General features: G+C 48.5%; 2 protein-coding genes across 7 annotated transcripts in view; both read left to right on the top strand.

Moving 5' to 3' along the window:
• LOC123253120 (protein inturned-like) overlaps positions 1–13,421 on the top strand; it is a 42,087-nt gene extending 28,666 nt beyond the window's left edge. Inside the window, exons 9-13 of the mRNA XM_044682409.1 lie at positions 376–597; positions 8,288–8,758; positions 9,495–9,515; positions 10,190–10,287; positions 13,220–13,421. Of these exons, the coding sequence (XP_044538344.1) occupies positions 376–597; positions 8,288–8,758; positions 9,495–9,515; positions 10,190–10,287; positions 13,220–13,421 (1,014 nt within the window). The remainder of the gene's footprint in view (positions 1–375; positions 598–8,287; positions 8,759–9,494; positions 9,516–10,189; positions 10,288–13,219) is intronic.
• The window catches only part of MFSD8 (major facilitator superfamily domain containing 8), a 146,651-nt gene that overhangs the window by 114,531 nt on the left and 18,014 nt on the right, over positions 1–14,106 (top strand). The window lies entirely within an intron of this gene.

Genomic DNA, 14,106 nt, shown 5'->3' on the forward strand with positions numbered 1-14,106 from the left:
GTCCCTTGGGGACAGCTCGGCCCCTCACCCTACCCAGGCAGAAGTCATCTTTTCCATGGCACCTTGTTTAAGTTCATTCTGCTTACTAATTATCTGTGTGTCTCATGCCCCCTTGTCCTCATGTAAAATCTCTATCAGATTGCTTACCAACTCTGGGCGTAGGGAATGGAGGGTGGGAAGGAAGAAAGGAGAGAATTTGGAGTTCAGAACTTTAAAAAAAATGAAGGTTAAAAAAATTGTTTTACATGTCACTGGGAAAAAAATAAATATTATTTGAAAAATAAAAAATCATTTAATTCTGTTGCCTACAACTTGGGAAACTGCTTGGGAGCCTTCACTTGAGCCAACTTTTCCCCTTTGTGCTCTCTTTTCAAGGGTTACTTGGTTTGTAACCATTTGCCAAAGGATGACCTGATTGACATCGCTGTGTATTGTCGTCATTATTGCCTGCTCCCGTTGGTTTCAGAACAAAGGATTGCTCACTTGGTCATATGGAGGGAAGTGTTCCCAAGACACCATCTGCAGCCCACTTCTGAACCAAATACTGAAGCCTTTCGGGAACCAGAGGGAAGATATTTCCTATTAATCGTAGGTTTGGTAAGTCATGCCTCCAGTTGTTCTTAGAATAATGTCCCTTGCCCTCCTTCCTCCCCATTTCTGAGTTTCAAAGTAGATTTGTTTTAACTCTTGCCTTCTGTCTTAGAATGAATACTGCATATTGGTTTCAAGGCAAAAGGGTGGTAAAGGCTAATCTATGGGGTAAGTGTCTGAGGCCAGTTGTGAACCTAGGACCCTCCATCTCCAGGCCTGGCTTTCTAACCACTGAGCCACCTAGCTTCCCCTTAAGCAAAAAGAGAAATGCAGAATATTCATAAAATCAAAGGCAAAGTATTAAAAAACATGGAGGCTTGGGTTCCTTCCTTTGGTGAAAATGAGGACCAGAAGGAAGACCTTTGGTGAAACTGAGCATTTTGTTCACCTGCCTCCCCCTGCTTGCCTTTGGGCACTAAAGAGGCATGTTAAGAGAGAACGCGTGGGAGTGTGAACCAGCGAAGAAGGAATTTGGGGAATGATTGAAGGGACTCAGAACTCTGGATCGATTTGTGCAGAGTTCCCAAGTGTCTAGACCAGGGGTTCTTAACCTGGAGTCCATACATTTGGTTAGGGAAAAAAATTACTTCTTGATGTTCACTAACTTCTGATTGAAATTTAGCATTGCCTGCCATTATTTTTTAAAATCACTATTCTGAGAAAGGGTCCATAGGCCAAGAAGGCCATAGAAGGCAAACAAAGAAGAGAAAAAAGGGAAAGAACGTATTTGTACGGAGATGTTTAGAGCCACTCTTTTTGTAGTAGCCAAGCGTCGGCCATCGTGGGAAGGCTTCCCAGGTGGGGAATGGCAGAGCCAGTTGTGGTACACAATGCTGAGGAATCCTATTGTGCTCTAAGAAATGACAAGCAGATGGATTTCAGGAAGAGCTGGAAAAACCTACAAGAACTTGCACAGAGTGAAATGAGCAGAACCAGGAGAACAGTGCATAGTCACAACTGCATTGTATGATGAATCCATGAATGTTTTGGTTGTTTTCCCTGCAATACACTGAGCCAGGACAGTCCCAAAGTACTCAGGATGAAAAAGGCCATCCACCTCCAGAGAAAGAATTGATGGAGTCTGAAGGCAACCTGAAGCAGACTGGGTTTCAACTCTCTTTCCTTTGGTCTTTTTTGTTTCATTTTGTCTTATGAACCTTCTTCCCCACTGAGCAAAGTGGAAATTTGTTTCACAGGACTGCACATATTGTAAAAGTGAAATTTGGGAGATGCCATCTAAAAGTATATATATTTTCTATGGACACATGGGAACTATCAAACTACATTTCCCATGGTCCAACGGGTTTCCAGTTCTGGTTCTTTGGGTGTGGGGACGTCTGCATCACCACGCAGAGAACAGTTTAAAATGAGAGGAAATCCGAAAGTAAATTTTTTTTTTTTAGCTTTTTAGCTCTTGGCTAGCAGGCTCGGGGAGAGACGAGAGGTAACAAAATGGAGGCAGCAGTTTTGAATTCTTACAAGCACGTGGTCTAATGACTTTATCTATCAGCATGGCTTTAATTAAAATACTAATTTCTATATTTATATCAGCCTTTATTATTTTTAATCCTAATAATATGGAACCCAGATCAGATTGCTTACTGTCTTAAGAGGAGATGAGAAGGGAGAGAGAAAAGGGAAGAATTAGCAATTCAAAATTTGGGGAAGAAAATGTTAAAAAATGTGAAAAATATAGTAGGACCTCACTTTATGTGACTGATACATTCCAAAACCCTTCATGTAAATTAAAAATCACACATACTAGCAAGCCCCTTTATTTTCTAAGTACTTCTTATATGAACTTTCCTACTTTATGGCTTTTCTTAGGCTTCTCAGAGCTACCAGCATCACTAACATTGATAATAACTAAATGGCACTAGTGAAACAAAGAGAAACATTGCTCTAGCATAGACATACGTGACTTATTATAAGTGAGAACTCCAGACAAAGTACTGGTGCGGGAGCCAGTGATTGGTGCAAGACTAATGCTTCTCGGAGCAAGAACAAGTGTGATTAGACAGGCTGCTATGAAACTTTACACCCCTTGGGAAGAAATGGCATGGATTTAGGCATGGTTAAAATGTTTTATTTTATGGATTTTTTTTGCTCTTTTTTATTGCCAATCATATATACCTGAATTTGCATGTGTTGAGTTCTTATAAAATGAAGTTCCACGATGCATGTAATTGGAAAAAAAAAAAAAATATATTTATTATATATATATATATATATATATTACATATTACATGTTGGGGGGAAAAGACAGTTGTATCTGAGAATGTGATCTGGCTTTCTGGGCCATGGTGACAATATTTTCTAGGTCTCCTGTGGTGCATAACAAACAAGAACTGGGAGAGATTCACCTGCCTGGAGTCTTTCCAGCTGACCAAGATGCTTTAACCTGGAAGGAGAAAAGGTAAAGGGAACCGCCACTGAGTCTAACCAGAAAAAGTGGGAGACTCACCCACAGGAGGAAGAATGGCCAGAGAGAAAATCAGTAAATCTTAGAAGACCGCATCAGAGATGAGATCCAGCACATTACCCAGGGTTCCTGGGTTCTCTCCATGCCATACACACACAAAGGAAAGGAGCAATGAGAGAGTCTTACCCAAGGGGATGAGTTTGACCTCATCAGTCTCGTGGAGACTTAGTGGTGACACTTCGGCCCAGAAGATGGCTCTGAAAATCCGTACCTCACGCCAGAGGAACAAAAGACACACTCCTGAGGACGATGGAGTCCAGCATTTGATGACCTGTCTTGGAAAACAGATTGCTATTCTCATCTCCGCCTGACTAATCAAGAGGGAGGAGTCCATTCCTAGAATCAAAATAACCCAGACTTTGGAAGCAAGTCACCACCCTGCCATAGAATCCATGGCACAGGAAGAGACAAAAGTGAGGCATAGACAAGTACCTGGTGTAAATTGCTTGGGCAGGGAGAGAAGGTGGACAGGGGTCAGAACCTGTTTCATCAGCCCTTGGGGGGATTCTACCAAAGGAAGGAGGACAGTCCCTGCCCTCAAGGAGCTTACAGTCCTATAGAGGAAGCCACATGTGAAAGGAAAGAGAAAAGAGAGGGCAGGGATACATTGTGATGAATGAAAATGAAAAAGACAACAGAAAGCAGGATTTGACTATGTTGAGGGAAAGAGAGAGAGTAGGAGACTGTGTGGGAACACAGTGTATAGGTGATAAATCCTCACAAGTTTAGGTCTTCCTGAATCTTTTATGTTTCAGAGGGCTGGACTCTCAGGGCTGAGATTCCAAGAGAACTCTGGGCCTGGGACGTCCCAGTCAGCTTATGGTCACTGCCACCGTTCTTTATCACTTCCAAAGTCCCCAACCTGGGACTTTCTGACCTCTCCAAGATTTCCCTAAGGGAGCCTTGTGTTCTTGTTGCCTCAGGACATGGGGTTTGAAATAGAATTTTATTCTATATATAGAATATAGAATTCTGGCACCATTACTAAGTAGATGGCTTGTGAACTTTTTTTAAAAATCAGTAGTCACTAAAAGCGAGCATGACCACCCCAAGAATCAGTCATGCCAAGCTGCATCCATTCACTTTTCTTACAGAGTTTCTAGACCAGTAGACTAAGAGAATGCTATAGGCATGCCCAAATTTCGGCAAAACACTTAGCAAAGTGTCTCCTGCTGGTTTTATTTTTTTAGGTTAAAAATTGAATTTCTATTGGATTTCAGTGCATACATTGGTTCTAACACTCAAGTCAGTATATGCATGTACACAGAAATACAATGTAAATGGATGGCAAGGGTTGAGAGAAAGAGGGAAAAGCTTTCCCTTTCTTTTTTTTAAATTTTATTTAGAATATTTTTTCATGATTACATAATCGATCACCCTCCCCTGCTCTCTCCTTCCCATTCCCAAAGCCAACAAACAGTTCCACTGAGTTATATATGTATCATTGTTCAAAACCTATTTCTGTGTTATTCATATTTGCAATAGAGTGATCTTTTAATATCAAAACTCCAATCGCATCCCTATCACACTATGTGGTGGATCATATGTTTTTCTTCTACATTTCTCCTCCCACAGTTCTTCCTCTGAATGTGGCTAGTTTTTTTTTCTCTTAAGTCCCTCAGCCTTGTTCTGGATCCTTGCATTGTTGCTAGTAGAGAAGTCCATTATGTTCGATTGTACCACAGTGTATCCGTCTGTGTACAATGTTCTCCTGGTTCTGCTCCTGTCACTCTGCATCAATTCTTGGAGATTGTTCCAGTTCACATGGAATTCCTCCAGTCCATTATTCCTTTGAGCACAATAGTATTCCATCACCAGCATATACCACAATTTGTTCAGCTATTTCCCAATCAAAGGACATTCTCTCATTTTCTAATTTTTTGCCACCACAAAGAGCACAGCTATGAATATGTTTGTACAAGTCTTTCCTTATTATCTCTTTGGGGTACAAACTCACTCCTGCTGTATTTCTGGATAGTAAGGAGAGAAAAGTAGAATGAAGGATAAATTTGGAACTGAATGAATGACTAATCTCAAAGGATAGTCCCTAAAGGGTCCATATCAGCTTGGAGGGGATATTTTTAGTGGTGTCCCAGAGGCTCATCCTGGGCCCTAAGGTTATTTCTCTTAGGGATTTGGATGAATCCAAAGAACAGATGGGTTTATTTTTCACATGATACAAAGCTGAGGAGAGGAAGGCAGGCTATGTTGCCTAATACTTGGGTTCCAAACGTCAGAGAATGGGATTTGGACTTTTGGACAAGGTTTATTATAAATGAGGGATTACAGTATTCCCAGCCTGATTATGGAATGCCCCTTAGAAAGGTGGCTGACAATGTATTTTCCTGATGAGGGGAGGGAAAAGACTGCTTTCTCTGCCTATTACCACCAAACTAGTTACAATGTGAAAAGACAAACAACAGTGAATACACCCAGAAATTCCCAGGAGATAAAGGCCAAGAGAATAACACAGATGGCCCGTACAGAGACATGAACAAGAAGACCCACCCCAAAGCAGCAAATTAGAACTCCTAGTAGGCTGGTGAGATGTGGTGAGATGAACCCAAGGCCTGGACTGTGTACTGTGCTAAGAGATTTGGGCTAGCAACGGAGGACTTGTAAATAAACAAACAGAAGTGCTGCCTAGCCAGGCCTCTCAGCCAGAGAAAGGAAGGGGATGGCTTTGAGAAACAATGACAAGTCATGAAGGAGGAGCTCTCCCCCAAAAGCAGAGGAGCAGGGAACTCTGATTTGCCCTCATGATCGTTTTGTCCTTGGGAAGCCGAAGAAACCAACAAGGGGAAATCCTAGTTCTGGATTCGATTCCCCCTCACAAGGAGGAAATGATGATAATGTCGGAGTAAGATGGCTCCTGCGGGCTAAAGTTTGTGAGAGAAAAGGGGCAGCAAGCCAAGCTTTGTCTGACTCCCTGCTTCCTAGATTTGGGGAAAGCAGATGTCAAAGGGGTTAGACCAGTGGTTCCCAAACTTTTTTGGCCTGCCGCCCCCTTTCCAGAAAAAATATTACTTAGCCTCCTGGAAATTAATTTTTTAAATTTGAATAGCAATGAATAGGAAAGATCAATGCGCCTGTGGCCATCACCGCCTCCCTGGATCACTGCAGCACCCACCAGGGGGCGGTGGTGCCCACTTTGGGAATCACTGATGTAGATGAAGAATCGGATCCCATGGAATAAAATGCCGAAGCTGCAGAGGGAAGCCTTTCAGATGAGGAGGGTGAGAAAAAAGGAGGTTTGACCAGAATGACTGGGGTGGATGTCGGGGAGCCAGCGCAGGCCCCAGAGGAACGGGCAGGAGAGAGAAGTAAGGCTGGGGAGCCGAGGACGGGCACCAGAGCATGTCAGGTGCTGCCAAAGGGCGACGTGGGCTAAAACCGGCCTCAGGAGGTCAGGAGGAGATTGTCCCCTCGGTGGGGACAGGGCAGCCTTCTGGCCCTTTGGGTCAGATCTCTCTGCCAGAGCCCTGCCCTTGGCTCCCCACGTGGCGAGACAGAAATGGCTGATGGGATGAGAAAGGAGGTGGTAAGTGAGGCCTGGATGGGCTAAAGATGGATGAAAGGCAAGGCCCGGGCGGGCCTTCATCATGGGCACATCCTGGGCTGCCAGGCACTGGGCTCGGTGCTGCAGGTGCAGGGGAAGGCCAGAGCGGCCCTTGGCCTCAAGGAGACCAAACCGTAACGGGGAAGACGGCGAATGCGAGTGACAGAGTCGGTGAGTGCCCAATCCCCAGAGGAGCCGGAAGGGCACTTCCCAGGAGCTGGCTCTGGCCCCTGGGGGACCAGGAAGGGCAACCTGTAGAGCAGGGCGTCGACAGGAGCCAGGGAGGCTGAGGAGAGAGAGCATCGTCGGCCTGGGGGATGGTCAGTGCAACAGGGCACCAAGAAGGCCTGAGCGCCTGCGCCAGAGGCTACTGGGAGCACAAGGACATGGGAGAGGGGGAAGGCGACATCGATTCAGTGCCTGCTCAGTGCCAGCCGCTGTCCCGAGAGATGAAATTCGGTAGGAATAAATGCAAAGTCTTGTTCTCGTAGCCAGAAAAATCGGCCTCGGCCGCCAGGGCTGGAGAGCAGTGTGGCCGGAAGAATGTGGGGGTTTTAGCAGAGTCTGGGTTCAAGGTGGGGGCTAGCCGGTCGGTGCAGCGGATAGCGCCCTGGCTCCAGAGCCAGGAAAACCCCGAGCCCAAGTCCCACCTCAGACGCTCACTGCGTGGCCCTGGCCAAGTCACTCACCCCTGCTTGCCTCCATTTCCTCCTCCGTAAAACGAGCTGGAGGAGAAAAAGGCAAGTCCTCCAGGATCTTTGGCGAGGAAGCCCCCCGCAGGGCCCCGGAGAGCCAACAGCAGCGACGGGCTCGAGGCCAGGCAGGGCTGCCCCGAAGCACGAGTAGGACAAGGGGGCCCTCTCAGGCCTCCTCTGGGCAGCCCCGATTGGGGAAGAGCATCGCTGCCCCGCGCCGTGTGGTCGCCTCGCTTCTCAGAGAATGCCCCGTGTGTCCCTGCTCGGCGAGCTGGAGAGTGACCGGAGATGGCCCAGCCTTGAGCCGCGGCCCAGGAGGAGCCCTTGAAGCCCTGGCGGTGGCCCGCAGGGCAGAGCTCGGGCCCACAGCGGGAAATGGGGGTTGGACGTGGGCCCGAGAAAACTTCCTCGTGATGGGAGGGTGAGGGGCTCCCCCTCTCCTTTGGCCTTCACGCTCGTCGGGCCGTTAATGCAGGGATTTGGGGGGGGCGGGAGCGGGATGGGGGGTCCTCAGTTCCGTCGTTCTGCAGAATATGTTTGAAAAGGCCCGTGGGATGGCCTGAGCGGAAGACGATCAAATTGACTGGAGAGGAACAGGAAGTTCTGCGCCCTGGCCCAACGCACCAGCCTGCCGAGGCCGGAGAGGGGAGCAGGGTGGCCAGGGTGGCTGTCATCGGGCTGGAGAAGAGCAGTTCGGAAAGCCCGGTGCCACCCCCGGAAACCGGTACTCCCTGAGAGGGACCATGTCCAGAACGGGGAGACGGACGGCGCGGGCTGTGCTGCCCCTTCCGCCCAACATGGTGGGGGCCGCTTGAAAAAACTGGGGAAGGTTATCCTGAGATGAAAAGGCCGGGAGGGGCTGGGGGCGGCAGGCGAGGGGAGAGAGAACTGCTCCATTCGGCGTTTTTCCAGGAGTCCCTCCCTTCCCAGGATAACCCCTCAATGGCTGTTTTCTTCCAGAAACACTCTTTGCTGTGCGTGCTGCTGGAGGCTGGAGGCTGTGCTTCGGAGGCCGCGGGGCATCCAGGACCCGACTGCATCTACGTGGACCAGGTCAAAGCCATTCTGCTTCAGCTGGAGGGAGTAGAGAGCCGCCTGGACGAGAGGCTGGCCTCGTCCTCCGGCCCCTGTTTGTCTTGTGCCGACTGGTTCCTTCCCGCTGGGCGAGATAAAGTGGACGGCTTGACCTCGTCCCCTCTCCTCAGCAAGCTCCAGCACACGCCCAGGTCCCTCCCCTCCCCTTCTAGCAGAAGAAGGCTGTTCAGTGACTACTCTCTGAGGACACGTAAGCTCAGCCCTTCCAGAAGCAGCGGGGGCCCTGACGGTGGCACCGAAGGCCCCGGAGAAGGGGCTGGCCCCGGCCCCCCCACAGCCCCAGAGCCGCTCCACAAGCAGGGAGCCAAGGAGGCTCCGAGTCCCGGAGGTCCCCAGGTGAGCACCTTGCTCAAGGGAATGTGCCTCCATTCGAGGCCCCCATTTGCTGCCGAGCTTGCCCTTCCAGGGACGCCAGAAGCCTTAACACCCTAGTTAAAAGATGGGTGGTTCATCACTCACATGTATTTTTGGCAAGAAAGGTTAGCCGTTCAGAGGGCCTGGGCATCCCAGGGTGGTCCAGGAATAGCGATCCGTGGCCGAACCCGTTCCTTGACCAGTGCAGATTTTTCTAGCCTCCCTACACTTCGGAGTAGCCAAGGAAAGCCCTGGCTTAGGCAGTCTGGACAGAAAAATCCAGAATAGAGCCTATGCTCCAGCCTTATTCTTCCATGGAAGCAAGCCTGGATCTGGAGCTCTGCCTTGTTCCCAAAACTGGCCACCCATACGTGCTTGTCAACTTGAAATTCTAAGTAGCTGACAGAGGGCTTGTGGGGCGTAATCCACGTGAAGGTGCAGGCAGGACTCGTTCCCAAGGGCAGTGTGGAGAGAAGCGTGCCCTGCCTGAAGCCTTTCCTTTTTGGAAATACTTTCCCTGTTTAACTTAAGCCTTTTAGAAGCCACACTCTCTTCCATACTGTAAGGAGATTAGTGGAAGAATTTTAAAAAGAAGATGGGAAAGGATGATGCCTCGGGCGGCGGAGGAAGGTCCGAAAGTGAGGGCCTGCTGGTGGGTCTGCCGCCGCAGACAGACTCAGAGATGCTGTGGCACAGAAATAGCAGCAGAAGGCCCTAGACGATAGGCACCCTAGTAAACGTGGACTCCTGGGATAGGAGGATCAGGAGGTATCTTTCAAAGCCAGCCAGGGAGGGGGTTTGGCCCTAACGCCAGCCAGCGGATCCCTCTGCCATTTTCCCAAAGAGTAAGGTAGGTTTGGGACAAATCAGGATATGTTTATGTACAGAATTCTGTGTCTCAGCACCGTCGTTTTCCTCCTGCGCTGCTAATAGTTAAGGATTCGGGGAACTCCTTCACGCAACAAGCACAAGCTTGTGGAACCCCTTCCGTTGGTCCCACAAGAATCCTAATGGATTCAGAAGGAGTTTGGGCAGAGACAAGGGTTACAAAGCCCCGCGGCTGCTCAGAAAAGATGCGGCCAACCTGTAGAACAGCCGTAAGTAGAACAGCCGTACCTTCCCATGGCTAGTCCTCGGGCCCGCTCCTTGGTTTGTGGCTCGGCGCTGCACTACGGAGTTGGATATCGGGCCTCCCACGGCTGTCCCTATGGAAAAGCCTCTGCCGTGGCTTAAGCTCAGAATAACCGCAGCTTGAAGTGCTAGTCTTATTTTAAAGCCCCGGACAGGCCCGATCGTCACAAATGAGCAGGCGTTCGGGATGACTATCATGTTTTGTTGTTTTGATTCTTAATGCTGTTTGATTTTGTTCAAGACAGAAACCAATTTGATTTGGGAATATTGTTTGTTTTCCAGGCCACTAAAAAGAAAGCTACCCTCCCAAATCCTTTTCATTTAGGAAGGCTAAAAAAGGACCTTTCCGAAAAAGAAATGGAACTATTCGATGCCATAAAGTAAGAAACTTCCTTCGTATTCATTTTCCTTAAAGCTTTTAGCCTCTTTTGAGTGAGGAAATTCCTCGTTGAGAAAGCAAGATTCAGAAGGGCAGCTAGCTTCCTTTGGTATTATAACTGTTTTATGATGGTTAATAACAAATAATGGAATCTTTAAGAAATAATTCATTGGCTCCTGCCGCCAACCAGATCGTCTCCTCCGTAATCCTCATTCGGTGAACAAACATGCCAGGTAGGTGCCTTTCACCGGGTGATGTGCGGAGAATACAGAATGAAAAACTAAACAGACCTTGGCTGCGGGAAGCTTGCGTCTGCTGGGCCGTGAGCAGAAAACTGCGCCCCAAACACAGGGCGGTCGCTGCAGCACCGGGGTGGGGCAGGGAGGGGGCCTGGACAGGGCGCTCAGGGACTGAGAAGAGCTGTGGGCCTGGGGATGGGAGGCGGGCATCAGGAGCCCATGAGACTGCCGAGGGAGTGGAGAGAGAAGGCGAGAGGCCGCAGGCAGGCCGGTGTGGTGCGTGAGAACAGGACGGATGGGGGCGTTTGCGGATGTGTACATTCTGCAGGAGAGCGCCCCGAGTTGGGCTTTGGGAGGTGAGGTGAGCACACCCTGCCCTCAAGGAACGTGCAAGGAGATGTGGTAGCTTTAGAGAGGAGAGGCTGCTTCAGCCAGGGGTGTCATTCCTGAAGGAGGGGCCTCTCCTGGCCCCAGAGATTCCCTTCCACCTGTTTGCACCCAGCCGGTGTGTCCTGGACATTTCTGGGCCGTAAGTGCCCTGTGGGCCAGGACGGAGCTACTGCCTTCCTTTGCACCCCCCTCCCCAGCCCCCGTGCTTAGTGGCACAGAGTCTGGCTGCCCGACTCACTGGCATTGTAGCCCTCCCACTCTGGTCCAGGCGTCTCCAGAGAGCCACCCACCAGTGACCGTCCTTCATAAGCCCGGCCGTGTGATCCAACTAGCCACGCTGGTTTTCTGTCCCGCCGCTCCCGGGACCCACTTCTCATGCCTGGAACATACTTTGTCCAAAACACATTTCTCCGAATTTACTTCATGCAAGCGGGGTCGCAGGGAGGGAATTTCTGATCAGCCGAATCATCCCAGCCCACTTGGCGAAACTTCCAGAATGGGAGCGGGTCACTGTGTCTTGGGGAACGTGTGAGGCCTGGAGCTGGGAAATCGGAGAGCAGCCCATTCCTGCAAGCAGAGCCAGTGTTGGCTCCGAGCGCCTTCGTCACTCTGGTGGGATTGTAGGGTGCCCCCGCGGCGCCCTAAAGAAAGCCGGAAACTGAGACGTCATCCCCGGCGCGTCTGGCCGCAGACAAGAGAGCCAGTTGTTAAGAACCAAGCCTCTTCAGAGGGCAACAGTGGGGGAGGGACATCTCCCCACGGCAGAGAACTGCCCCCGGGGAAGCACCCCAAAGGAAGAGGGGAGCTGCGGGGGCCCTGCCCCAGCCCCCTGGGCTCCCTAGGCCTGCCCCTCTCCTAGTGTCCTCTGCAGGACGGACGCTGGGCAAAGTCTGCTCCAAGAAACAAGTAAACCTATAAGTCCGTGCAACACGTGCAGCGTGTGAATACATGAATTAGCAATGAGCAAACCTAAGTGCAATCTCTATTCGTGTGTGCAAGTTAAGTACATGTACATTCAGTGGGAGATACCTCTCCATCCACAAATGCGTGTTTGGGGGAGCCTGCACCCCAGATTTGTTGCTGCTATTCATGCCCTGCCGTGGCCTTAAGCTAATTGGGTCAACTGGCTGCTTGGTGAAGTTAAACACATTGGAATGGGCTTGTGAACTCTATTATAGGTCAGAAGAGGACTTGGGACATAGGGTAATTGTCCTCAAGGGACCCAGCCTGTGAGAGTCGGAGCTAAGGAGATGCAGATTCCGAGTGGGCAATAGGTGGATGGACGGACGGACAGACAGGCAGACAGACAGATGGACAGCCAGAGGGAGGGATGGAGGGATAGAGGGATAGAGGGACGGATGAATGGATGGATAGAGGGATAGACGGATGGATAGATAGATAGATAGATAGATAGATAGATAGATAGATAGATAGCTGGATGGATGGATGGATGGATGGATGGATGGATGGATGGATGGATGGATAGAGGGATAAATGGATGGATGGATAGATAGATAGATGGANATAGATAGATAGATAGATAGATAGATAGATAGATAGATAGATAGATAGATAGATAGATAGAGGGATAGATGGATGTATAGATAGATAGATGGAGGGATAAATGGATGGATGGATAGATAGAGGGATGGATGGATGGATGGATGGATAGATAGAGGGATAGATGGATGGATAGATAGATAGATGGATGGATGGACAAATAAATAAATAAATGGATATCTCATGCTGAGTGTATATATACATAACATGTACATATACACCCAAATTATGTTTGCTTATTGTTTCTTTGTTTAGATATACATATATGTATACACATAAATACAATATATGTTTATTTGTTTCCTCCTATAGAATATAAAGCTTAAGGGTAAAGACTTTTATCTTTATCTAGTATCTCAGACACCAACACAGTGCCTGGCACATACTTGGTACTTGATTGAATGCTTAATGATTTATTGATCCCTTATGATGATTGATTTAATTATACGACTTTTTTTTCTTCTCTTGGCACTATAGACTCCTAGGTGGTAGAGTCAGATATGGCTCAACTCATTGCTTAAGTTATTAATCAGCAGGAGTAGGAAAATGATTATTTAGTCAACTTGTATTGTTTGAAAAATTAAATCATTAACAGAGGCATTAAAATGCCAGCAATATGATTTCCCCTAATATAGTCTATGATCGAAGAGATCTGGTAACTCAAATGATTTCAGTTAGGAGGAAGAGAGCATTAAGTGTGTGATTAAAAGGAATTTACTTGTTTCCTCTTTTTCCTTTTATGAGGTTGACATCTGGCACTGAGAACACACTTTTTCACTATGTTGCCTTAGAAACAGTGCAAGGAATCTTTGTCACTCCAACTCATGAAGAGGTGGCTCAGCTCGGTGGTTCTGTCCACCCTCAGCTAATAAAGAACTTTCATCGTTGTTGTCTTTCTATTCGTACAATCTTCCAGCAGTCCTTAATGCATGAGGTAAGTTCTTGACCTTTGATTCTGGCATTTAAGAATATTCTCCCTAGTCCACCCTTCTCCCTTCATCCACTCCTCTCCTACTCTCTCTACCAGCCTCTGAAAAGGGGGTACAGATAATGTCTGGCTTCCCTCCTCATCACCGCACCCTTGAAATAATCCTAACTGCCAAATTCAGTTTTTGTTTTTGACTCAATCTCCATCTTCCTTCTGTATAAAAGACTAGGAAAAGAGTCATATTACGAAATAGTGAAAAGCAGCTGAAGGAGGGAAGGTAGGGGACTCGGTGAGAGAGACGGAGATGGGAGGTCCTGGGTTCAAATGTGACCTCAGACACTTCCTAGCTGTGTGACCCTGGGCAAGTCACTTAATCCCCATTGCCCATCCTTACCACTCTCCTGCCTTGGAACCAGTACACTATTAATTCTAAAAGAGAAACTAAGGGTTTAAAAAAAGATCATAATAATACGTACCTCTCCTGTGTGTGTGGAGTGAAATTCTGGTGGGGCTCATACTCCCAAAATCACTCTAATGAGTAGACAGGAAACTTGATGCTGGCAGAGTTTGTGTGGCTTTTTTCAGAGGCATGGGGGTGGGGGTATAGAATGAGGAACACTGCCTGGGTCTAGCTAGACAGCATCCTTAGAGGGGGGGAAGGGAGAGGCAATTGGAGAGAGGAAGGGAGAGGGAGAGGGAGAGG

The sequence above is a fragment of the Gracilinanus agilis genome, chromosome 6 (assembly GCF_016433145.1).
Source record: "Gracilinanus agilis isolate LMUSP501 chromosome 6, AgileGrace, whole genome shotgun sequence".
Lineage (NCBI taxonomy): Eukaryota > Metazoa > Chordata > Mammalia > Didelphimorphia > Didelphidae > Gracilinanus > Gracilinanus agilis.